The sequence below is a fragment of the Nerophis lumbriciformis genome, linkage group LG06 (genome assembly GCF_033978685.3).
Source record: "Nerophis lumbriciformis linkage group LG06, RoL_Nlum_v2.1, whole genome shotgun sequence".
Lineage (NCBI taxonomy): Eukaryota > Metazoa > Chordata > Actinopteri > Syngnathiformes > Syngnathidae > Nerophis > Nerophis lumbriciformis.
The window spans coordinates 19,589,953-19,617,643 of record NC_084553.2 but is presented as its reverse complement, the minus strand read 5'-3'; the positions used below and the strand labels follow the sequence as shown (position 1 = coordinate 19,617,643).

Here is a 27,691-nt window from a genome sequence, read left to right as displayed (position 1 = left end):
GAAGACCACGGAAGACTAAAACAGTTTGAGCACATTTTTCAAACAGCTCTGCAGTCTGAGGAGTTTTTAAATAGGATTTGTGTCATGATCCATTGCCCGGGTCATGTTATGTTGAATTTGGTATATCCTTAGTTGTTGTTTACTTCTGTTTCACTACCCTCGTTTGTTTTCTTAGTTGCCATGGCTGCTGATTTTCGCCACCTGCATCTGATTAGTTGTCGGGGTGCTCACCTGCTCCCGGCCACTAATCAGAGAGCTACAGTATTTATTCCTGCCTTGCGCCACACTCTGTCTGGCAGTTTCACTCCCTTAATGCGACAGCTTGCGTTTTGGTTGCTCCTACTTGTTACTAGCCTTTAATTGTTTCTGGGTTAAGCTTTGCCGAAGTTTCCCGTGGCATCGGCACTTGCCCTTTTTTTTGTATGTTTTCCCTAGCTTATTGATAATAAATTGATAAATACCTTTCCTGCCGTCCTTTCTGCATTTTGGAGACATGACCACCGCAACCATGCGGCCAAAACGTAACAGGAGACTGCCAGCACAAAGTTTCTTTGCAAAAAGCAACGCCCAGGACTTCACTTCACTTCACTTCTTGGAGGAAATGAGGTATGGACTTGGCGGGTGTTGAAAGCGATGGAGGCAGAGAGCCTTTGTCATTCTCCAGAGGAGAGCGAGACGCTGATGTGGGGTCCCGTTGGTACACTGATCCCGATTAACACCGTTTGTCCCGGGGACCACAACACATCGCAATCACTTGCGAGTCAACGGAGGCATAAGCCCTCCTCAGCGGCTTCGACTCGCCAGCCAGACGCGTAGACTCCACCAATTCCTTCCACGGATCGAAGTATAGTACAGACAGCCTCTGCCCCCTTGCCGCCGCAGTTTGGTAACCCCATTCATCATGTTCCCAAGCTTTCCATGTTGTGGGCTGTTAGCCAGGACCCTAAACCGTCACAGCGCCATGACGTCACGCCACAGGTGCGCTTTAATGACCTCACGAGTCATTCAGTCACTTTTCCTCAAACTTTTCTGCCAGGCAGCCTTCACTTGAGGACATTAAGTCAAAAGCTGCTGACAATTGGGACATTTTTCATGAGGCTAATGCAGCTAGCCAGTCAATGCCTCCCCATAGGCAAGCTCTGACGCCTGCTCACGGTGAGCTTGCCCAAGCAGCCTCGACGCCTGCCCGGCCGCGTACTGCTCCAGCACCGCAATCTACCGGCGACTCTCTAGAGAAGTACAGTGCGGCGTGGTTGGATGAGTGGTACCGGAAGGTGTTGATTGAGCTGTAAATGGAGGATCAGCTTCGTGTGACGATGCCCGCTCCAGCCAAGCTTGCGCCAGCTTCGGCACTCGTTCCAGCTCTGCCGTCAGCTCCAGCCTCGCCTCCAGCTCTAGACACCCTTGACAGCCTAGCCGCCTGCTGCTCCAGCTCTCTAGACACGCCAAAAGCGTCACCAGCGGGTCTTTCCACAACGCCACCATCATCGTCTTCAGCTCAGCAACGGGTCTTCCCACAACACCGCTTCCTGCCTTGTCTCTGGCTCTGCAGTCAGCTACATCTTCAGCCCGGCGGTCTGCTTGCCTGGCGCAAGAGCATCCGTCAGGTGCTCACGGCCTGCCTCTTCGATGGCCACGAATGCGGCCAGCCCATGAACGCTCTCAGCGCCGTCAGCAGCCATTCCCAGGACTTGGGCGTGGACCATAATGGCTGCTGAGAGGATATTCTCGCCACGTCAGCCCCCTCGTTGGCTATGTATGTGGCCAATTCATGGACGCCCTCACCATCAGCAGCGATGCCCAGGACTTGGGCGTAAGACTCATCTGCTTCTGAGGCTCTGGCGCCGCTCACATTTGCCTCCTCTTCGGCCACAAATATGGCCGTTCCGTGGTCGCCCACCTCGTCAGCTGCGCCACCGTCACTTGACTCATCATCGGTGGCTTCAGGGACACTTAGCTTGGCAATCTGCCACCATGTCCTCCCTCCACCCTCCCGTGACTATAGACTTATTTCAGTGGGACGTCTGGAATCTATCCCTTAAGGGGGGGTACTGTCATGATCAGTTGCCCGGTTTGATTTTGGTATAGCCTTAGTTGTTGTATATTTCTGTTTCAGCACCCTTGTTAGTTTTTTTAATTGCCCTAGGTGCTGATTTTCGTCACCTGCCTCTGATTAGTGGATGGGATGATCATCTGCTCTCGGTCACTAATCAGAGAGCTATTTATTCCTGCCTTGCACCACACTCTGTCTGGTAGTCTCACTCCCTTCATGCGACAGCTTGCATTTTGATTTCTCCTACTTGTCACTAGCCTTTAATTGTTCTTGGGTTAAGCTTTGTCGAAGTTTCACGTCACCCTTTTTTTTGTATTTGTTCCCTCGCTTATTGATAATAAACATCTTACCTACACGCTGCTTTCTGTTGTCCTTTCTGCATCTTGGGGACACGACCACCGCAACTATGTGGCCAAGACGTAATAATTTGATTTTTAATGCAAATACATTTTGAGCTTGAATTGCTGGTTGTTTTACGACAGCATATTTTTCGCACACGCACGCACACACTGGCGGGGTCTTTATAAGCGTTTTCTATTTTTAATGACTGTTAATAACTTCAAGATTAGGTTTACAGGTTTATGAAATGTTGACGCATGATTCTAGTATCTTACCAACTTCATTCAAGAGTGGCCTCCAAACTAGAGAGGGCCCCAACACAACAGTTATTTACAAACATTCAAACTGAGGTTAGAAACTATGATACTCAATCCTCCTCTTCATGACTCAAAACAATGTTTACAAATAAAGTAGTAATGGGAGATTGTAATGAACACATTTCACCACATATCTTGTGTCACGTTGGGGTCGCATCTTTATGCGGGGTCGTTCCTCCCAGATGCAGAACGGACAACTCCGGACAAAAGCGTGAAGGTAGGAGATGATTTATTTCTCATAAATCATACACCGTAGATACAAGCAGACAAAAACAAGAATAAACAGAAAAGCGGGCCGATAGCATGGGAAGCTATGGCGAAGCTTAGCGCAGGAACAAGAATCCCAGGAATAACCAACGTAACTTGTTGCATAGCGCAAACAAAGAAGCCAGGACGAGTGTGGCGAGAGAGGTGAATAAATACCTCTCTGATTAGTGCTCGGCAGCAGGTGAACGTGCCGAACAATAATCAGAGGCAGGTGAAACCAATTAGTACCCATGGTAACCAAAACAAAGCCAGAAGTGCACAAAACAAACTAAAACTAACAGAACATAACTAAACAAAACATGATTTGGCCACGGATCATGACATCTTGAAGGAAATTTGTGCCGAATAACATTACATTCATACTCATGAAAACATTGTTATGATAATATTTGGTCAATAATTCACATGAAAAATAAATACTTCTGGACCTGCAATTGACAGCCAAGGGGCTTCATGTTTCATAGAGCAGGGAAAAATTGACAATGGCAGGTAGTTGTAACTTTGAAATGTTTTGTGCACAGGTGCAAAGGTTGAATAAGCAAATAAGTTTGAATGATTTGAGCCAGAATGTGAAATGTAAAAACTTTCAGAGGGCATGAAGTAAAAAGTAAAGGTTAGTATTGCACCCTGAAAGTAACAAATCAAATTAATGATTTAGCTCACTAGTGGGGTCAGTGTGGTGCAAAAAATATATCATTATAATTAAGTACCAATGATTGTCACACTAGATGTGGCGAAATTATTCTCTGTATTTGACCCATCACCCTTGATCACCCCCTGGGAGGTGAGGGGACCAGTGAGCAGCAGCAGTGGCCGCGCCCGGGAATCATTTTTGGTGATTTAACCCCCAATTCCAACCCTTGATGCTGAGTGCCAAGCAGGGAGGTAATGGGTCCCATTTGTATAGTCATGGTTTAGGTGTAATGACACCATCAATAACATATGTGAGATTTGGGCCAGAGACTAAAACGTTATCAGGTGCAACACTGCATTAAAAGCCTTTAATAATCCAAAATATAAATTATTCTCATTTTGAAACAAATTATACTTCAATGTTCTTATTATACTGTCTACTATTTAAATACATAATTTTAACAATTAGGCCAATCTATAGTTTATTCTAATTATTTCTGCTTAGTGATTACTAAAATAATAATTTATCTACGTTCTACATACATGTTATTTTTTTTACTCCACCATTTGTTTGCATTAATTGATTCAATCACATTATTTACGCTGAAAATCTATTTACTTCCGTTGTCGCCACCACTGTGGGCGTTCCATTAGAGAAATACGTGTCTTCTTCTTCTGATATTTCTTATTGACGGCAGTGTCGCAAATCACTAGCTTCGTCGGCCCTAAATTGCACCACCTGTCGTTGGTGAGAGCGAACTACGGTTTCTGTGCATGAGAAACAAAACATTCTGAGCGTTGAAGAAAATGTGGAAAAAATGTGCCAAAAGTATTAACTTGAAGCAAATGATCTATTTGCGAATCCTTTGGTGTGTTTATGAAACATTTTTTTGAGTTTGTGAAACATTTTTGAGTTTGTGGAGTTTTGGCAGTAATATAACTCACTTTTCACAGATTTAGTTAATTTCCATCACATTTAAGTTTAAATTGAATGTTGACTCTAAATATTATATCTTAAATGTTGAATGTAAACCTAAATCTTAAATATAAATCTATATTTTAAATCTAAACTTAAATGTTGAATCTAAACCTAGATCGAAAATCTAAATTTAAATCTAAAGAAGAAGTAAACATGACCGATGCTCAATGATAAATAATGTCAATAAAGTTTAATATTTTAAAAAAACGCTTGCTCCAAACATGTGAGTGTGCAAGATGTGTTGCATAAAGACAATTAGACACTTAAACATTGATCGTTTGACAATGAATGGAATTGTTTCTAATTACACCGTGGCTTGAGTCTTCATAATTACACATATTTTTTTTGTATGTGTCTTTCATCATTTTGCTGGGCTGTTACTTCAATATTGTGTCACATATGAACATTACATTGCTGTAAACAAAGCGGTCACTCTCATATAAGTTTGCTGCAAGCAGCAGCCAGCTGACAGAATCGCTTTGGATCGGTTCTCAAGAATGTGTCCTAATTGTGAGCTAAATGTTAAAACATGATTAAAGTGAGTGTGAATTGAAATCATCTCTCCTTCATCTTACTTTTTTTTTAAATCACGCTTCTCGGCGACCTGAGACGTACCCATCAATCAGACGGCGGTGCTATGTCGTGCTGCGGGGAGCAGGAAGATGGAAAATAAGCATACTAAAAGGCACATATCGGCATGCGCTGGATCCGAACCTCTGACCAAATGATGACTTTACACTAGTGTTGTCCCGACACCAATATTTTGGTACCGGTACAAACATCATTTCAAATATTTTTGGTACTTTTTTAAATAAAGGGGACCACAAAAAATTACATTATTGGCTTTATTATAACAAAAAATCTTATGGACATTAAATATGTTTCTTATTGCAAGTTTGTCCTTAAATAAAATAGTGAGCATACAAGACAACTTGTCATTTATTAAGTAAGCAAACAAAGGCTCCTAATTTAGCTACTGACGTATGCAGTAACATATTGTGTCATTTATCATTCTAATATTTTGTCAAAATTATTAAGGACAAGTGGTAGACAATGAACTTTCGCTGATATGTTGGATCCACTATGGACTGGACTTTCACAATATTATGTCAGACCCACTCGACATCCATTGCTTTCGGTCTCCCCTAGAGGGGGGGTTACCCACATATGCGGTCCTCTCCAAGGTTTCTCATAGTCATTCACATCGACGTCCCACTGGGGTGAGTTTTTCCTTGCCCTTATGTGGGCTCTGTACCGCGGATGTCGTTGTGGCTTGTGCAGCCCTTTGAGACACGTGTGATTTAGGGCTATATAAATAAACATTGATTGATTGATTGACATTGAATGTTTAATATACTTGTTCATTTAATGTTAATATCTGCTTACTTTCTCTTTTAACATGTTTTATCTACACTTTGTTACGATCCGCTGCCCGGATCATAGTTTGTTTATGTTTGAGTCACATGTTTTCAGCACCTTGATTTTGTTTGTGTTCAGTTGCCATGTCAACTGATTACATTCACCTGCCTCTGGTTAGTGTTCGGGACGCGCACCTGTTGCCCGGGCACTAATGAGAGGGCTATTTAGTCTTTGCCCTGGCCTCACTCGGTCTGGCTTCCTAGTTTGTTCTTACACAACTGATGACGACAACTTTGATTCCCGCTAGCTTTTCACGCTATGCCATTTTGCCTGCTAGCTCCCACGCTAGTCCTTTTGTTTTTGCCTTTTGCTATTTGCACGTCTTTTGTTTGTTCATCGAATGATTTATATATTAAATAAATCATTTTCCTACCTGCAAGCTGTGTCCGAAGCCGTCTGCATCCTTGGGAGAACCACACCCGCATCACTATGCGACCACGTCGTTACAGTAGGAAGCCAGCAGAAGACAATTCTCCCGCACTGGCTAACGAGGAGTGGGACGAAGGTACGCTCATGGTGTTGCGAGCGATGGAAGCCGAGACGCTTCGCTATTCGATGGAGGAGAGGTCGAAACTCATGTGGGGAGCTGGAGGCTCTCTTATCCCCATCGACTCCCTCTGGTCGGAAGACATCGCCGCTACACCGCAGTACCGTGCGCGCCGTCAAAGACGGAAGCCGGCCAGGAGGTCTTTCCCTCGCCGCCAAGACGCGCCGCTCCTGCAAACTCCTCCCCCGGACCGAAGCAAGCTACATGCAGCTCAAACTTCCCCTCCTCAGATGTTTGGCAACCCAATCGACCACTTCGCCAAACATTTCTCCGATTGGGCTGTCAGTCACATGGACATTTCCAACAATGACGTCATTTCATTGGCGCCCCCCGAAGAGGTAACTCCGCCCACTCCCGATGACGTCATTGAGCAAGATTTTTTTTTTCCATCTGCTTCTTTCTGTCAGCCAATGCCAAATAACTTTTATTCCAAGATAAAACATTATCAGGACATTTTTGCTAAGTGTAAGTCTAGTCAGTCACATTCTGATTTTCAAACTCCACCTCCAGTGACTATTGCTCCGCCCACTGCACATATTTTCTCCCCCTGTTCTCTCACCCAATCTCAAGTGGGGGGTGAGAATAGACAATTTGAACATTTTAAAAAGGAGGAGTATACCCCCCTCCTTACCTCCCCCCACCCACCCTTGAAGACGGTTCCAAACCGCAAAGAGCACGTCTGGTATCCGCGTCTTGAGGGGGGGGCTAGTACTGGGAACTGTGCTAGTGCGGTGGCACAACTTCGGCGTGCTAAGCCGCAACCTCCTGCACGGCCACCGCCACCAGTTTTTCGGCGTGCTAAGCCGCAACCCCCTGCACGGCCACCGCCACCAGTCTTTCGGCGTGCTAAGCCGCAACCCCCTGCACGGCCACCGCCACCAGTCTTTCCGCGTGCTAAGCCGCAACCTCCTGCACGGCCACCGCCACCAGTCTTTCCGCGTGCTAAGCCGCAACCTCCTGCCCGGCCACCGCCACCAGTCCTTTGGCCTGCTAAGCCAGAACCGCCAGCTAGGCCACCTCCAGCTGCACCTCGGCTAGCACCTGTTCCTGCACCTCGGCTGACACACCAAGCTTCGTCTCCTGTACCTCCACCACGCCAAACTCCACCATGCCAAGTTCCTCGGCTGGTTCCCACACCAGCGCCGGCTCCAAGGCTGGTTCCCACACCAGCGCCGGCTCCAAGGCTGGTTCCCACACCAGCGCCGGCTCCAAGGCTGGTTCCCACACCAGCGCCGGCTCCAAGGCTGGTTCCCACACCAGCGCCGGCTCCAAGGCTGGTTCCCACACCAGTGCCGGCTCCAAGGCTGGTTCCCACACCAGCGCCGGCTCCAAGGCTGGTTCCCACACCAGCGCCGGCTCCACGGCTGGTACCCACACCAACGCCGACTCCACGGCTGGTACCCACACCAGCGCCGGCTCCACGGCTGGTACCCACACCAGCGCCGGCTCCACGGCTGGTTCCCACACCAGCGCCGGCTCCACGGCTGGTACCCACACCAGCGCCGGCTCCACGGCTGGTACCCACACCAGCGCCGGCTCCACGGCTGGTACCCACACCAGCGCCGGCTCCACGGCTGGTACCCACACCAGCGCCGGCTCCACGGCTGGTACCCACACCAGCGCCGGCTCCACGGCTGGTACCAGAACCTGCACCTGTTCCACGGCTGGTACCAGAACCTGCACCTGCCTCCACGGCGACAACGTCTCCTCCTGCCTCCACGGCGACGACGTCTCCTCCTGCCTCCACGGCGACGACGTCTCCTCCTGCCTCCACGGCGACGACGTCTCCTCCTGCCTCCACGGCGACGACGACTCCTCCTGCTTCCACGGCGACGTCTGCTCTCTCCTCGTCTCCGGTGGGCTTTTCCAGGACGCCGCCACCTTCCTCGCCCTCATCGTCGTCTCAGCGACCTCGAGTGGTCTGGCTGCGCAAGCGGCGCTCTCTGAGGTTTCTGTATGGACGCCTGTGGCGCAAACAGCAGCGACAACCGAGACATAGACTTAGAACTCTGCGGCTGCTGAACTTCTGGCGCCACTCACGCCCACCTTCTCGGCAGCCACGAATGTGGCCTTTCCGTGGTCGCCCGCCTCGCCTGCGGCAGCGGCGTTCCACTCGCCGCCGCCACCTGACTCTTCCCCGGTGGATTCGGGGACACGTGGCCTGGCGACCCACCACCAAATCCTCCCTCCACCCTCCCTGGACTCTTGAACTGTTTCTTGTTTTTTGGGTTCTAGTTTTATTTCGTGTCAAGGGACATCTGGAATCTGTCCTTTAAGGGGGGGGTACTGTTACGATCCGCTGCCCGGATCATAGTTTGTTTATGTTTGAGTCACATGTTTTCAGCACCTTGATTTTGTTTGTGTTCAGTTGCCATGTCAACTGATTACATTCACCTGCCTCTGGTTAGTGTTCGGGACGCGCACCTGTTGCCCGGGCACTAATGAGAGGGCTATTTAGTCTTTGCCCTGGCCTCACTCGGTCTGGCTTCCTAGTTTGTTCTTACACAACTGATGACGACAACTTTGATTCCCGCTAGCTTTTCACGCTATGCCATTTTGCCTGCTAGCTCCCACGCTAGTCCTTTTGTTTTTGCCTTTTGCTATTTGCACGTCTTTTGTTTGTTCATCGAATGATTTATATATTAAATAAATAATTTTCCTACCTGCAAGCTGTGTCCGAAGCCGTCTGCATCCTTGGGAGAACCACACCCGCATCACTATGCGACCACGTCGTTTCACACTTCTGTTAAAATGTAATAATCACTTATTCTTCTGTTGTTTGATACTTTACATTAGTTTTGGATGATACCACAAATTTGGGTATCAATCAGATACCAAGTAGATACAGAATCATACATTGGTCATATTCAAAGTCCTCATGTGTCCAGGGACATATTTACTGAGTTTATAAACATAATCTAAATCAGTGGTTCTTAACCTGGGTTCAATCGAACCCTAGGGGTTCAGTGAGTGGGCCTCAGGGGTTCGGAGGAGCCTTCGCCGCGGAGGTCAAGACACACACCGACTCATCGTGTAAATAAAAACTTCTCCCTATCGGCGTATTGTGGATATTTGAGTCCTGGGCATGACATTAAAGTGCATCCGGCAGTGGAGGCTCCTCTATGGGGTCTTGGGGCACTAGAAGGTTAATCCCTTTACTACTGTTACCCCAAGTGGCCCTTGGCAAAGGCCTAGTACCTGACTGCCCTCTAGCCAGGGATACGGTGAAGACACCAACGGCGGAGCAGGCGGAAGACGGTAGATTTAAGAACTACCACAACGGCTGCGATGGCGGAAGAAGGCTGCAGCTAAAAAGGGTCCCCAGTCGTCTTGGACTCCATGCCACTGTACCCTGACCCGATTCTGTCAAGGATCGTGTGGTGACTGTCTGTGCACCAGTCTCCCCACGTAAAACAAAGTCACGCACAGGCATCCTCCATAAAGGGATACACCCCTACCAGGAGGATCGTCATACTCATTCGAGTGACCGCGGATGATATTATGGATACCCCCAAAGACTGTTCCCTCTAATTTTCCATCTGATTTGCAGGTGTGTAATTTGTTGTGAGTTCATGCACTGTGTTGGTTTTGTTCTTTGAACAAGGTGATGTTCATGCAGGGTTCATTTTGTGCACCAGTAAAAAAACATATAACTTAGTCTAGAATTTGAAAAAAAAAATAACATTTTATTTTTCACTAAAGAAGGGTTCGGTGGTTGCACATATGAAACTGGTGGGGTTCGGTACCTCCAACAAGGTTAAGAACCACTGATCTAAATTTAAAAAATAGCGAAAGAAGATGTTGTGATGGCCGGTACTTTTTTAGAGGCGGTATACCGAATATGATTCATTAGTATCGCAGTTTGCACTCACTATTATAATGTTTTTGCCATTTAGCTCACAATCAAGATATATTCTTTAGAACCGATCCAAAGCGAGCGTGTCAGCTGGTCTGCAGCAAACTTATATGACAGTGACGGCGTTGTTTACATCGATAGTACAGTTAATATGTGACAAAGTCATGAAATAACAGCACAGCAAAACGATGAGAGACACATGCAAATAGAAATATGTGTATTAATGCACACTCATGCCTCGGTGTAAGAATGAATTCCATTCAATGTCAAACGTGGAAGTGCAGTTTCAATGTGTTTGAGTGTCTAATTGTCTTTATGCAACACACCTTTCACACTCACACGTTTTGAAGCAAACATTTTTCTAAAATATGCAACTTTATTGGCATTGTTTTTCATTAAGCATCTCTCGTGTTTCCTTCTTCCGCAGTAAGAAAGGTGTAGACTTTTTGGCTGTGAGGCGTCGGAGTGATGGAATATTGACATCCTATAAATATTAATCTTTACACTTGGCAAGAGATTTAGCACACATATTTAGATTTAGATTTAAGATTTAGGTTTAAATTGATCATTTAGGTTTAGATTGAACATTTATCACTCACATCTAGATTTAAGCTTCATATATAACATTTAGGTTTAGATTTAACATTTAGCGCTTAGATTTAGATTTGGATTTTACATTTAGGTTTAGATTTAACATTTAGGTTTAGATCTAAGATTTAGGTTTAGATTTAACATTTAAAAATAATATTTAGAGTCAACATTTAATTTAAACCTAAATGTGATGAAAATTAGCTTAATCTGAGAAAAGTGACTTAATTCTGGGAAATATATCTGCTTGAAAAAAGTGGCTGAACGTTTACATTTGGTACCCCATACCACTAATCACGGCAGACACAATGAGAGCTGACAAAGACTACTTTGGGACAAATTATGATCCAGAACCTTATCTTTTTGAGGCTGCATATACTGTAAGGAGGATGTGCTTCACGTTTTAGAAGCTGAGTGATAAGCAGATCCAGCAAATGGCAGTATTGTTAAGTGCTAAACAAAAAAATACAAACCACAAACATAATAAGACCAGTCACTTACTGTTCAATGTCTGCTCTTACTGGGATGCCCACAATACTTAAACTACTGCTGTAAACTACCAAGTAAAGGCTGTAATGGATGGGTTTGACATCTTCTGCCACAAATAAGACCAGTAGTGTACGACCATGTGGCCAGGGAGAAGATTTCAAAACTGCTTTAAAACCACAGAACCAAATCCAGATTAGCTGTACTTCCCTATCGCCTGTGTCACTATGTACAATCGTGGTCAAAAGTTTACATACACTTGTAAAGAACATAATGTCATGGCTGTCTTGAGTTTCCAATCAATTCTACAACTCTTATTTTTGTGTGATAGAGTGATTGGAGCACATACTTGTTGGTCACATAAAACATTCATGAAGTTTGGTTCTTTTATGAATTTATTATGGGTCTACTGAAAATGTGACCAAATCTGCTTGGTCAAAAGTATACATACAGCAATGTTAATATTTGGTTACATGTCCCTTGGCAAGTTTCACTGCAATAAGGCGCTTTTGGTAGCCATCCACAAGCTTCCGGCAAGCTTCTGGTTGAATTGTTGACCACTCCTCTTGACAAAATTGGTGGAGTTCAGCTTAATTTGTTGGTTTTCTGACATGGACTTGTTTCTTCAGCATTGTCCACACGTTTAAGTCAGGACTTTGTGAAGGCCATTCTAAAACCTTATTGCTAGCCTGATTTAGCCATTCCTTTACCACTTTTGACATGTGTTTGGGGTCATTTTTGTTTCATCTGACCACAGAACTTTCCTCCAGAAGGTCTAATATTTGTCCATGTGATGTCAAATGAAACAAAAATGTAGCTGTTTGGCCACAATACCCAGCAATATGTTTGTAGGAGAAAACGTGAGGCCTTTAATCCCAGGAACAACATTCCTACCGTGAAGCATGGTTGTGGTAGTATTATGCTCTGGGCCTGTTTGCTGCCAATGGAACTGGTGCTTTACAGAGTGTAAATGGGACAATGAAAAAGGAGGATTACCTCCAAATTCTTTATGACAACCTAAAATCATCAGCCCAGAGGTTGGGTCTTGGGCGCAGTTGAGTGTTCCAACAGGACAATGACCCCAAACACACGTCAAAAGTGGTAAAGGAATGGCTAAATCAGGCTAGCATTAAGGTTTTAGAATGGCCTTCCCAAAGTCCTGACTTAAATGTGTGGACAATGCTGAAGAAACAAGTCCATGTCAGAAAACCAACACATTTAGCTGAACTGCACCAATTTTATGAAAAGGAGTGGTCAAAAATTCAACCAGAAGCTTGCCAGAAGCTTGTGGATGGCTACCAAAAGTGCCTTATTGCAGTGAAACTTGCCAAGGGACATGCAACCAAATATTAACATTGCTGTATGTATACTTTTGACCAAGCAGATTTGGTCACATTTTCAGTAGACCCATAATAAATTAATAAAAGAACCAAACTTCATGAGTGTTTTTTGTGACCAACAAGTACGTGCTCCAATCCCTCTATCACAAAAAAATAAGAGTTGTAGAAATTATTGGAAACTCAAGACAGCCATGACATTATGTTCTTTACAAGTGTATGTAAACTTTTGACCACAACTGTACATAACACACTTTAGACACAAGTAATACTCTTCCCCAACTGTGCAAAAGACAAAGTCATTTTTCAAAGCATGAGAAAAAGGTTTCCTGGTCTTTGTTGCTCTTTAATGTAGTCGACTTTGGCTTACCAAGTGGAAAAGTCCTGTTGCGGACGCCAAACAAGACACACGTTGTTCATCTGCAGAGAAACTCCACCCCTCTGAGTTTTCTCTCAATCAGGGTCTGTTTGGCTGCCTGGCCAAGATGTCTGCACACACTCTATGCTTTCACTGAGGAAAGACTGATATGTGAACACACGCTTATTCAACCATCATAAACACTATCATAAACAGGTTTTATGACATTACTCACGGTCGGCAACACCTATTTTTTCACTCCATATAGGTGTGACATAATATTAACCGAGGAAACATGGATGTGCATATTTTCTTTGGTATGAATGTTTACAGTCTGTCTTTAAAGGAGAATTTAATTTTTTTGGGGTATTTCGCCCATAAACCTCTACCATATATGGAGTTATCCGCTGACGTAACTAAGGCAAAATACGTTACTAAAGTAGGAAATACCAAGTGCCATGTTTGGAGCAGGTTTGGAAGAAGGCAAGATTGTTTGATAAATATCTCCGCCATGCCTCCATGGTATGAGTTCCCATTTTTGGGACTTATGCAGACCCCAAATACACAAAAACAGGTTCCAGCAGGTAAAAGTTGGTTTTACATAATATGACCCGTTTAAAACTGGTGAGTGAGATCATAAACCTTTTCAAACTGTGTTTTTGTAAAATTACAGGTGTAGTGGACAGTACAGTATATAGACTTCCTTTTTTAATTTTTTTTATTGTCATTCAAATTTGAACTTTACAGCACAGATAAGAACAAAATTTCGTTACATAAGCTCATGGTAGTGAAGGATAAAAAAGCAATAAGGTGCATATATGAATAAATAAATATATATAAATAATATATAAATATATATATAAAATAAATATATATCAATATACATAAATTAATAAATAGATTACTGTACAGATACATTTATTGCACTTTTTCACATGCGTCCACGTTTATGGATGTATGTTATATTGTCTTTTTTATTCCAGCGAGTTAATCCATTTTGGGGGGAGTTGAGGGGATAATTTAATTATGATGCGTTCAAGAGCCTTACGGCCTGAGGGAAGAAGCTGTTACAGAACCTGGAGGTTCTGCTTCGGAGGCTGCGGAACCTCTTTCTAGAGTCCAGCAGTGAAAACAGTCCTTGGTGGGGGTGGGAGGAGTCTTTGCAGATTTTCTGAGCCCTGGTCAGGCAGCGGCTTTTTGCGATCTCCTGGATAGGAGGAAGAGGAGTCCTGATGATCTTTTCCGCCGTCCTCACCACTCTCTGGAGAGACTTCCAGTCTGAGGCACTGCAGGCTCTAGTCCAGATAGAGATGCTGTTGGTCAGCAGGCTCTCTATAGTGCCTCTGTAGAATGTGGTGAGAATGGGGGGAGGGAGCTGTGCTCTTTTCATCCGACGCAAAAAGTGCATGCGCTGCTGAGCTCTTTTTACAAGAGCTCCGGTGTGTAGGGACCAGGTTATATTGTCAGTTATCTGCACCCCCAGGAACTTGGTGCTGCTTACTATCTCCACCGCTGTGCCGTTGATGAAGAGTGGAGCGTGGCTGCACTGGTGCTTCCTGAAGTCAACGATGATCTCCTTGGTCTTGTTGACATTCAGGACCAGGTTGTTAGTTCTGCACCAGTCAACCAGATGTTTCACCTCCTCCCTGTAGTCCATGTCGTTGTTGTCACGGATGAGGCCCACTACTGTCGTGTCGTCCGCATACTTCACAATGTGGTTAGTAGTGGACCTGGCGCAGCAGTCAAGTCATCAACGTGAACAGCAGCGGACTCAGGACGCAGCCCTGGGGGGAGCCGGTGCTCAGGGAGCTGGCACTGGAGGTGTTGTTGCCCACTCTCACAGACTGGGGTCTGTCTGTGAGGAAGTCAAGCAGCCAGTTGCATAGGGGGGTACTGAATCCAAGGGGGGCCAGTTTGCTCACCAAGTGCTGCGGGATGATGGTGTTGAATGCTGAGCTGAAGTCAAGGAACAACATCCGCACGTGTGTGTCCTTTCCTTCCAGATGTTCTAAGCTCAGGTGGAGTGCAGAGGAGATGGTGTCCTCTGTGGAGCGGTTAGGGCGATAAGCAAACTGGTATGGGTCGAATGTGGGGGGAAGTCTGGAGACAATATATTCCTTTACCAGCCTCTCGAAGCACTTCGTTATGATGGGGGTGAGTGCAACGGGGCGGTAATCATTGAGGGAGGAGATTGTGGGGTTTTTTTTGGCACTGGGATGATTGTGGCCGTCTTAAAACATGATGGTACCACAGCCTGGATCAGCGAGATGTTGAAGATGTCTGTGAGAACCCCAGCCAGCTGGTCTGCACATCCCTTAAGCATCTTGCCCGGAAGGTGACTTTTCGGGCAAGATACCTTCGTATCAGACCAAATACGATGAATACGATGCCACAAGCTTGGCATACCTATTTTTGGGCAGTTTTGCCCATTCCTCTTTGCAGCACCTCTCAGGTTCCATTGGGTTGGATAGGAAGCGTTGGTTTTCATCCAGGATGCGTCTGTACCTTGCTGCATTCATCTTCGTCTAGTCAGGGAGGTGAACAAGAGTCCGATGGTCACTCTATCAGAGGTATAGTATTCTTCTGCGAAAAGAGAAGAACCTTCCAGAAGGACAACCACGTCTGCAGCAATCCACCAATAAGGCCTGTACGGTGTAGTGGCCAGACAGAAGCCATTTCTTAGTTTAAAAAAAATGTTTTGCCAAAATGCACCTGAAAGACTCTCAGATCATGAGAAACAAAACTGTCTGGTCTGATGAGACAGACTGAACTCTTTGGCGTGAATGCCAGGCATCATATTTGGAGGAAACCAGGCATCACCAGGCCAATACCATCCCTACAGTGAAGCATGGTGGTGGCGGCATCATGCTGTGGGGATGTTTTTCAGCAGCAGGAACTGGGAAATTAGTCAGGATAGAGGGAAAGATGAATGCAGCAATGTACAGAGACATCCTGGATAAAAACCAACACTTCCTATCCAACCTGATGGATCGTGAGAGGTGCTGTAAAGAGGAATGGGTGAAACTGCCCAAAGATAGGTGTGCCAAGCTTGTGGCATCGTATTAAAAAAAAACTTGGGGTGTAATTGGTGCCAAAGATGCATCAACAAAGTATTGAGCAAATGCTGTGAATATTTATGTACATGTCATTTTTTTGTATTTACATTTTTTATAAATTTGCCTTTTTTCTTAAAGGGGAACATTATCACCAGACCTATGTAAGCGTCAATATATACCTTGATGTTGCAGAAAAAAGACCATATATTTTTTTAACCGATTTCCGAACTCTAAATGGGTGAATTTTGGCGAATTAAACGCCTTTCTAATATTCGCTCTCGGAGCGATGACGTCACAATGTGGCGTCACATCGGGAAGCAATCCGCCATTTTCTCAAACACCGAGTCAAATCAGCTCTGTTATTTTCCGTTTTTTTCGACTGTTTTCCGTACCTTGGAGACATCATGCCTCGTCGGTGTGTTGTCGGAGGGTGTAACAACACGAACAGGGACGGATTCAAGTTGCACCAGTGGCCCAAAGATGCGAAAGTGGCAAGAAATTGGACGTTTGTTCCGCACACTTTACCGACGAAAGCTATGCTACGACAGAGATGGCAAGAATGTGTGGATATCCTGCGACACTCAAAGCAGATGCATTTCCAACGATAAAGTCAAAGAAATCTGCCGCCAGACCCCCATTGAATCTGCCGGAGTGTGTGAGCAATTCAGGGACAAAGGACCTCGGTAGCACGGCAAGCAATGGCGGCAGTTTGTTCCCGCAGACGAGCGAGCTAAACCCCCTATCGACCCTAGCTTCCCTGGCCTGCTGACATCAACTCCAAAACTGGACAGATCAGCTTTCAGGAAAGAGCGCGGATGAGGGTATGTCTACAGAATATATTAATTGATGAAAATTGGGCTGTCTGCACTCTCAAAGTGCATGTTGTTGCCAAATGTATTTCATATGCTGTAAACCTAGTTCATAGTTGTTAGTTTCTTTTAATGCCAAACAAACACATACCAATCTTTGGTTAGAAGGCGATCGCCGAATTCGTCCTCGCTTTCTCCCGTGTCGCTGGCTGTCGTGTCGTTTTCGTCGGTTTCGCTTGCATATGGTTCAAACCGATATGGCTCAATAGCTTCAGTTTCTTCTTCAATTTCGTTTTCGCTACCTGCCTCCACACTACAACCATCCGTTTCAATACATTCGTAATCTGTTGAATCGCTTAAGCCGCTGAAATCCGAGTCTGAATCCGAGCTAATGTCGCTATAGCTTGCTGTTCTTTCCGCCATGTTTGTTTGTGTTGGCTTCACTATGTGACGTCACAGGAAAATGGACGGGTGTTTATAACGATGGTTAAAATCAGGCACTTTGAAACTTTTTTTAGGGATATTGCGTGATGGGTAAAATTTTGAAAAAAACTTCGAAAACTATAATAAGCCACTGGGAACTGAATTTTAATGGTTTTAACCATTCTGAAATTGTGATAATGTTCCCCTTTAAACTTTTCACAATGTCATTATGGGGTTTATTGTGTAAAATGTTGAGGACTAAACTGAATTTATTACATTTTGAAATAACAAAATGTGGAAAAAAGTGAAGCGCTGTGAATACTTTCCAGATGCACTGTAAATGAACACATGACAGGGTGCTTTATACAACACTTAACAACAAACCTTGACACACCTTCTACGGATATATTAGTATGGCAATAAGTGTCACATCAGACTGGTGGTCGAGCGGTTTGAAAACATTACGTGATGATGATGTGGATAGCAGAAAAAAGGGAGGTTGATCCCTGTCCAGAGATCCCTGTTAGAAAAAACATTTAAGTAGAGGGTAATCGTTTCCTTTATTATCGTCTTTGAAATTTTGCACTAAAAATAAATAAATGTATTATTAATTTATTCTTAATTACCAATAATTCATGTGTTAAGGTTTTTATTGTATTTCCTGGAGCACATCACTGATTTCAGAGGCATATTTATGCACACCCAGAACAAATCTAGGGAGTTAAGGCCGGTGAAAAAAGAAATTCTAGAAAGGATTGCATTATGGAGTTAAAATGTAAGCTCTGTTAGTCATAGGAGTACAGCAGACACTCATGTTGGGGAACTAAACAAGCCAACACCTAACCCATTAGAAGCCATGGTGACACTTGTGTAAGCTACACTTTAAAAGTGCCATCCATCCATCCATTTTCTACCGCTTGTCCCTTTCGGGGACGCAGGGGGTGCTGGAGCCTATCTCAGCTGCATTCGGGCAGAAGGCGGGCACTTTAAAAGTGTTAAAATGTATTTTATAGAACTTTCTGCTTAAGTTACAGTAACAGGAAACATTTAAGAATTGTTGTGATGTGACAGTCATGTGATTAGCCCAGGATATGGTTTCCCCAAAATGGCAGTGTATCATGGAATCTAGCTCAAAGCTTCCAGAAGGTCCTCAATTTACTGAATGGGTTATGTTTTTATGGCACTTTGTAAGTCAATTTAGAGTTTCGCAATTTATAGGATACCATCTTTATTATTTTCATTGTGTTTGAACTAGGGATGTCCCGATCCAGGTTTTTGCACTTCCGATCCGATCCCGATATTGTTTTTGCATTTCCGATCCGATACCGATACTGACCGATACCGATACTGACCGATACTGGCCTATCCGAGCATGTATTAAAGTTTAAAGTTATTTAGCCTACTTAGTTGTCAGAATCATGTTGAAAAGGGTTTTAGTACTCTTGATAACAACTAGCCAGCTGAATTAGGGGAGTTTGAATAATACACAATGGTTGGTAACAAGAAACTGACCTGTTTATTCAAGGATAAACACAAAATAGACAAAATTATACATGACAAACAGAAATGGCATCATTGAACTAGGGCTGGGCGATATGGCCTTTTTTTAATATTGCGATATTTTAAGGCCATATTGCGATACACAATATATATCTCGATATTTTGCCTTAGCCTTGAATGAACACTTGATGCATATAATCACAGCAGTATGATGATTCTATGTGTTTTGATTGATTGATTGAGACTTTTATTAGTAGGTTGCACAGTGAAGTACATATTCCGTACAATTGACCACTAAATGGTAACACCCGAATAAGTTTTTCAACTTGTTTAAGTCGGGGTCCACTTAAATTGATTCATGATACAGATATATACTATCAGATATATACTATCATCATAATACAGTCATCACACAAGATAATCACATTGAATTATTTACATTATTTATAATCCAGGGTGTGGAGGGGGGCGCCGGATGTAAGTGTCAAAAAGACAGCCAAAAGAGTTTGATATGAGAATAAATCTAAAGTTAAAATATAGGGTAGAAATGCACCCATTTGCAGGAAATGTAGTCTTGATTTTCAAAATGTTCTTTCAAGGCTTGCATGTCTACATTAAAACATTCTTCTTCATACTGCATTAATATATGCTACTTTTAAACTTTCATGCAGAGAAGGAAATCACAACAAAAAAAATCACAAATTTTTTCATACGGTGTTGATGTGGAAATTTTTGCCTCTGCATTTTGATGGTGTGGACGTGTGGCACCGAATGGAGATAAGCGTCTCGACAGACGTCACAATATTTGAACAATGATGACGAAAACTGTTGTCTCTGTCGTGTCCGTGTGTCGAAAATTGTTATGCGCTTATTTTTTTATTTGATTTTGTGCGTGGCATAGATTTGCCGTGCGCAGAGGACGCTTGAGCAGGCGCGCACCTTAGCGGCTGCGCTAGCATCACAACTAACGTTAGCCATGCCGCTACCTCGCTCTCTGCTGGGAGAGGACGTATACGTATGTGACGTATGACGTGACAGTATGTGACGTGTGTAAGAAGGTGCACTCGCTGTCTGTGAGAGGGAGACACAGGAAAGAGTGAGAAGAGCCTGTCGTGTAATGCCAGCAGCTAAAAGCAACTGCGTGAGAATTGTGGATGTGTTGAAGGTGTGCTGGAAAATGCGGAACGGAAATTACGGAGCAGCAGAAAAGTGGAATGTATTGTTTAAATAGGTGCGTTGGAAAACACGGACCGGAGTTTTTTTTTAAACTGGATCTGGATCGACATTTTCCCATGCCTTGCCGACACGCAATTTTTGGCAAATATCGGCAGCCGATCCGATCCAAATATCGGATCGGGACATCCCTAGTTTGAACGGCTTTTACTGGGCTTGGAGCAAGTGTTGGTCAGTGTTTCTTGTCTTTCTGAGCATTTTTGTGGTGTCTGGTTTTGTTTGTATGTGTTGCTAGCACTTCAGAAGCCAAGTATGATGTCCATTTTGACACATGGAGAACAGCAACATGCCTAAAATGCTACATTTGTCGGCATGTTTCACACAGTCAATCAATCAACCAACACTTTATTTTGCAATATTATTATTATTGTCGTAGGGTACTTTTGATACACAGGCAACACAAACTTGTCTATACTAGTTCATTCATCCATCTATCTTCTTTTGCTTATTCGAGGTCGTGTCACGGGGGCAGCAGCCTAAGCAGGAAAGCCCAGACTTCCCTTTCCCCAGCCGCTTCGTCCAGCATCCCGAGGCGTTTTTACACTAGTTTAAAAGGAGAAAAGAAAACATGTAACCCACCAACTCGTTTTTTTTATATACCAGATAGTGGATACTACTTTGTGTGCTACTAAAATATCACCCTAGAATTTACAAGCATTTCCCAACACGAGCCTATGACTAAAAACTTAGGTGTCAAAAGGTCATGTAAGATGGAAGAATAGCTGAAAATACATGTTTAGTATCTTTTAGGTCACTCTGTTAAAGCTACTGCACGGTTAGATAGACAAGGCGCTCTTGTTCAGGGAGCCAACTCGTTGTTACGTGCTCACTCACAAAGAAAAAGGATGACACCAGTTCTCAAGAGCGGTGTTTGGGGTGATTTGTGGTCAGACACGCGTGGACGAGACGTTACCACCAATCCCGGCAGTTGCTAGGAATTCTCGGCTCCCTGAAAAGAAGATCAGTGTGGGCCCTTCTACCCCATTCATTACCTATGTGCATGGCAATGTGGACCCCAGCTGATTTTGGGCCCTCAGAATTGTCATCACCATTTGCCCCTATACGGCGGCGGTGGTTACAACTATTGACAGCCAAACAAAGAAACGTGGAGCCAAGAACAGAGCGTTAAGGGACTGCTCGGTTGACAAGAGGCTTGGATGAAGCTGGAGTGACTAACAATGAAAAAATGTTTCTTCATGGTAAAATAGAATTAATACAATAAAATGAAACCAGTTTGCCCTCACGACCAGGAGAAAATAACCCCAAAGAACTTCTTGGATCCTTGAAACCCCTCCCATCAGATCTCCAGTTTGTGATTCAAGGAACTTCAGAGGCTATTATTTGAGAGGAACATTATCTTAAATAGAACAATAGTGGTTGTCTGTGGTGACTGATGGTCTGCAGGCAGTGTGGGTTCAGTCCCCGCTCTGGGATGGGGTTCTCTGATTGAAAGGTGACAAGTTCAGAGTGGAGTTGTGCCTTTTGCCCACAGTCAGTTTGGATAGACTGCAACTCCCTCTGACCCTGAAAATAGATGATGATTGGATGGCACATGGATGTGTCACGTGTTGTTATTGTTGCTCAAACCTTGTGAGCAAGTCAGTCCCTGACTGTGGGGTTGTTGAAAGGGAGGAAGCAGTGATATAAGAGTATCAGAGCCAATGTCCCATGAGTTTCAGCGTAATGGTTTGTGCGTGTTGTTTACAAAGTGTTCACGGTGAACGTGAAAGGCCTCCACAATAGCATGTGTAATGCATTTGATGAACATCCCATAATGCGATGTTGAAGAGTGCAGGCCATTAGTCACAGCAGCCCATTATTGGGGAAAAGTGTCCATGGTCAAAACCATTATCTGCACAGTCAAGATTGTGTGCAAAGTAAAACTGACTAGGGAAAATACTAGAAAAATACATCGATATGCTGGCTTTACTTTGTGAGAGTAATGTAAATCAAGGTCTGTGCGTGTGTGTGTGTGTGTGTGCGTGGTGTTGTCTGTGTGTGTGTGTGTGTGTGTGTGTGTGTGTGCGCGTACGTGTGTGCTCGCACGTGTATATGTGATTAAGTGGTAAGTCACAAGGATAACATTTTTTTCCAAAGCAGAAGAAAAAAAATGCTTTTATCATACAGTCTCTTCAATTGGCTCAAGAGATTGTCAGAAGACTCTGATGCTGTCAGACTGTCCTAACTGAATGTTCTAATTGCCCTCAAGAGCGACCCTCTCTATTAAGCTGTGGAGCAGGAGGGAGGGGTGTACTGGTACCCCAGCTCTTGGCGCACACACAAACAACTATGCCTCAGAGATACTCCCATCAGAGGAGGAAAGCCAGCACAGCTGCTGCTCGAAGGATGGAGAGAAGGCGCAGGGACCAGCAGAAGACCAACAATAACCCAAACGACAGCCCTAACCAGTGCTCCAAGAAGCTCACCATGCTCTCCAGGTAGGCTAACAGCAACAACGAAGACTTGAGTTTTACAGGAAGAGCTGCACAAAACTGGTTGTTCACCATCCATATGTCAGTTTTTAGGTTAATGGTCTATCGTGTTATATTCTCTAATAAATCAAAACCAGTTGAGTTATTCTCTGTTGTTGTACTTTGCTCGCTCAGCCTTTTCTGTCTTTTTCAAAGGTCCTTAATTCTATGTCACTCTAAGACAAACGATGACTGCCCTGGGTCAGAAGCGAGGGAGGCTGGGGATGTGTCAGAGGAGAGGAGAAAATGGAATTTAGGCTGGAGGACAGACATGTCCCCTGAGGATCAAACCGGACACAGAAATGCAGAAATTGGACACTGGAGGACTTGGCAATCAACCCCGCAGACTAGAGGGACAGAGGCAACCAAACAGCTGCATCAGACCACAACCTTCAGTGAAAATAAAACAAGACTGCGGAGAACTTTCAGCATCAAGGTACAGATGCAAGTGTTTTTATTTGATACAAGGAGCAAAATATAAGCACAAATCCTATAATCTTCTGTAAAACATGTTTGTGTCCCCACTTGCTTTATATACAATCAAGATTCTGGAGCAAGTACTGACTGCAACACATAATGTTAAGTTTGGTATGAATAACTAATACGCCACTGACAAATCATAATTACTACTAAAACATTAAGAAAACTAACTGACCCACTCATAAGCAAGGAGAAGCTTCCTATAGGAAAGAAACCTCAAACAGAACACAGACGTTGTGGTCCCTTTGTCTCCATTGCTTAAGATAAGCTAGAGAGGGACAGAGCATAGAAAGAGGAGAATTACAAGTGTGGATTGTATTCAGGATGTAAGCAGAGCATCAACATGTAAAAACAAGAACAGGAGCAATGAAATCAAAACCGATAGGGAATTAGTTTAGTCTTTATTTGAAGGGACAATGCACAGAAACATTAAGATCAAAGACAGATATGTTCTGTACCAGATTATAGCTAAATAGCTAATTTGCATCTGCAGTCCCTGGCTACCTAAATTAAAGGGATACAAAATGAAACAAATACAGTTGAAGTTTAATAGCATACATTAACAGACTATATCTCAGTTTTGTGTTTCTTTGTTAAAGTGTGATTGATCTGGTCAGATAACATTCAACATTTAACTTTTTTTCTCATAAGATCTTTTTTGTTTTTCTGTTTTCACCATGGCCTGAATTGTTAATTTCTCGCAAAGTTGTGATACAGGCAATATTTTATTGTATTTTAGGAAAAAGCTACAGACCAATAAAAAAACAAGCTGTGGGTCACATGTGGCCTAGATCAGCTGATGAACAGCATGTTAAACTGCAGTGATTGCAATTGCCATTACACTGTGTAGTTTTTGGCGTGATATCCAGAGGTTTTGTTTGTAAACTAGACGTATGAGTGCTGTCAGCATTGCTGCAGAAGTTGTTTGTAAATTAAACATATGAGTGCTGCCAGCATTGCTGTTGAGGTTGTGCTCGTAAACTACACGTTTGAATGCTGCCAGCATTAATGGAGAGGTTATGTTTGTAAACTTTACGTATGAGTGCTGCCAGCATTGCGACAGAGATTGTTCTTGTAAACTAGACGTATGAATGATGACAGCATTACTGCATAGATCGTGTTTTTATACTAGACGTATGAGTACTGCCAGCATTGCTGAAGAGGTTGGGTTAGTATTGTAGTCTTATGAATGCTGCCAGCATTGCTGCAGAGGTTGTATCCGTAAATTTGATGTATAAGTGTTGCCAGCATTGATTCAAAGGTTGTGTTTGTAAACTAAACGTATGAGTGCATCCAACATTGCTGCAGATGAAACTGTGTTGTAAACTGGACGTATGAGTGCTGTCAACATCGCTGCAGAAGTTTTGTTAGTAAAAAAGTAATATGAGCCATGTTGGTCATCTTACCTTAAAAAAGTAATTATTTAAAGCTACAAATTACTTCTTCCAAAAAGCAATTGAGTTGGTAACTCAGTTACTTCATTGTAAGAGTAACTTATTACTGAGCAAAGTAACTGAGATTGTTATTTAATACGCTTTTACGTTTGATAACATCTTTAATGTTAAAGCTGTTTATATTAACTGCTCGAAATCGACATACATACATTTGACATTTATCTGAACTTAATAGATTACACTGTGCCATAGGATATGCATTAAAAATAAAAATGTATAAAAAAAATGTTCCTTAAAGTAACAACATTAAATATTGAATGTACAAAGCTCATTACGGTACCAAAAATGTAAACTTAGGTAAAAAGACACAAAGAGCCCTTGGCTTTTATTGTGCAACTCTCTGCACTTGTATGCCAAAATACGGCCTGAAAGAACTTTAGATAAAACTGTAACCAAGTTTTGGTCTAATAAATGACATACATTAAAAGTAAGTAAGTAAGTAAGTATGTAAGTAAACCTTTTAAAAACGCTCCTAGATGACATTCTGACATTAAATAGCATTTGAGTACAAATATTGGGGACTTTTTTAAAGCTAATTTTGATTAAGCAACAGGGCCTGTTCTAGGCAGGCATATATGAGGGGGCTTTCAGAAAAGTGAAGGGGGCAACACCTGTTCCATCATGCTGCAGCACTTTTTTCTATGCAAATACAGAGGTAACACTGCTGCCTTCTTCATTGAATTTGGTCGTTAGCAACAGTATGTGTCCAATTCCAAGCTGGAGAAGTGAACTGCACTTTGTCAGCTATCATTCAACCTTTAAACAACCATCACGACGTTTATCTAACTTATTGGCATAATTCTTAAATTATGCCAATAATTTAACTGTGACTTCACGCACAATAGTTAATATTTACACAACTGAAAACTACAGCAATCTTATAAATAATACAAAAACATTCTTCTTACACTAGTTTATCATCAGGTTAGTTGCATCATGCCTCAAAGTTTCTGTATTCTTCACTTATTTACACAGAGAAACGTAAAAAGTATGTTTATGCTACGCCTCTGGCTAAGCAGGTGTGTTGTGAAACGGAGTTACGATGCATGCCTTTGTCATAATTTGTTTATGAGTGCGGTAGAAGCAGCAAATACACATAGTCAACTTATAGTTGTTTTGATGTCACGTTCGATGGCTCGACTGCTGGTCGCATCATGTAGCATCAAAATAAAATGTGCCCACTTCACTGTTCACATATTACGACATAGAACAACATTTTTGTTTTGGCGCTACTGGAGCCAAAACCTGACACTTTGCACTTCATTCAACCAAACTGTAGTGACACGCCATTTCACATTCTCAGTAACGGCAACGGCGTTGCAACGATGGGAACAGTAATTAATTGCATTACTCGTTACTAGAAAAAATAACGCCGTTGGTAACAATGTTATACTAACACTGCGTATGAGGGCTGACAGCGTTGCTGCAAAGAACGTGTTAGTAAAATAGATGTATGAGTGCAGATGAACTAATATTATGAGAGCATTTAAGAAGTAATATTATGACAAAGTACTCAAAAAAATACTAAAGAAAACATGGAAAATATTAAAAAGTATCACTAAAAATGGATCAACTAAAATAACTTGGGGAAAACTGTAATGGTTTGCATCATTGATCTATTAGTGTAATTTTTCGATGTGTCTTTCAAGACTGGTACTTTTCCATGAACAATAAAGATCTCAAGTCATTTTTTTATTCCAACACTGTGTGCTGTCTCATTGAAAGTGCCTGTGCAATCACGATTACACAGCTGTTTTACACCTAATCGGCGATCGCAGTGATTTAAATCTGCATATTAAATTCCTACCTAAGTAAAGAGGGTATTTTTGAGGGTAATCACTAATACGCTGTCATGTGGATGGGCACGCGAACACACACATCTACAAAGCGAAGCGTTGATTGTGATGTAACAGCAATCAGTTCAAAAATAAAGAATCACCCCTCATCGCCCCTTGAGAAAAGTTTTCTCCAGGCACGTATTTCCTGAGTTTATAAACATAATATACATTTTTTTAAAACAAAAGAAGATTTTGTGATGCTAAAAAATATCGATGTAATCATAGTAATATCGACTAGATACGCTCCTGTACTTGGTATCATTACAGTGGATGTTAGGTGTAGATCCCCCAATGGCATTTGTTTACATTGTGATGCCGGTGAACTACGGTGTGTAGTGAAGCATGTTTAGCTATTCCTCGTCATGCAGGGATGATACTTGTAAGAAACGTACTTTATTTGTCGCCATGGAGGCGAGGATTAGTGATTTAGATGTAGCTAAAACACTGCCGACTGCTAATGGACTTTAGCCGCTAGCTAGCTAGCCATGTCTTAAAGCACCTCTTCCTGAGGGCGTTTCAGTGTTATAGCTTCACCTTTATTGTTAGTTTTTAAGCCAGAATGTGTCCGTTCTCCCTTTTCTGTCTACAAACTGTGTCTGCTTGTAAGTACTCCATGCTTGCATACTTGACAACCCTCCCGATTTTTCCGGGAGATTCCCGAATTTCAGTGCCCCTACCGAAAATCTCCCGGGGCAACCATTTTCCCGAATGGGAGGCGGTTGTGGGAGACCGGTACTTTTTAAAGGCGGTATAGTACCGAATATGACTCATTAGTATCGCGGTACTATACTAATACCGGTATACCGTACAACCCTACTTACCACCAGTATAGGCATAATATGATCAAACTTTGTTGTCCTTGTCAAAAGTCTAGCAGCCGCATTTTGTACCAACTGTAATCCTTTAATGCTAGACATAGGAAGGCCCGAAAATAATACGTTACAGTAATCGAGACGAGACATAACGAACGCATGAATAATGATCTCAGCATCGCTGGTGGACAAAGCGGAACACATTTTAGCGATATTACGGAGATGAAAGAGGCTGTTTTAGTAACACTCTTGATGTGTGACTCAAACGAGAGAGTTGGGTCGAAGATAATACCCAAATTCTTTACCGAGTTGCTTTGTGTAATTGTTTGGTTGTCAAATGTTAAGGTGGTTTTATTATTATGAGTGTCAGTGTCTAGCAGGACCGATGATTAGCATTTCTGTTTTCTTAGCGTTGAGTTGCAAAAAGTTGCTGGAC

At 43.1% G+C, this 27,691-nt stretch overlaps 1 protein-coding gene across 1 annotated transcript in view; it reads left to right on the top strand.

Moving 5' to 3' along the window:
- il16 (interleukin 16) overlaps window positions 1–27,691 on the top strand; it is a 119,816-nt gene that overhangs the window by 5,113 nt on the left and 87,012 nt on the right. Inside the window, exons 2-3 of the mRNA XM_061963865.2 lie at window positions 22,410–22,638; window positions 22,828–23,107. Of these exons, the coding sequence (XP_061819849.2) occupies window positions 22,410–22,638; window positions 22,828–23,107 (509 nt within the window). The remainder of the gene's footprint in view (window positions 1–22,409; window positions 22,639–22,827; window positions 23,108–27,691) is intronic.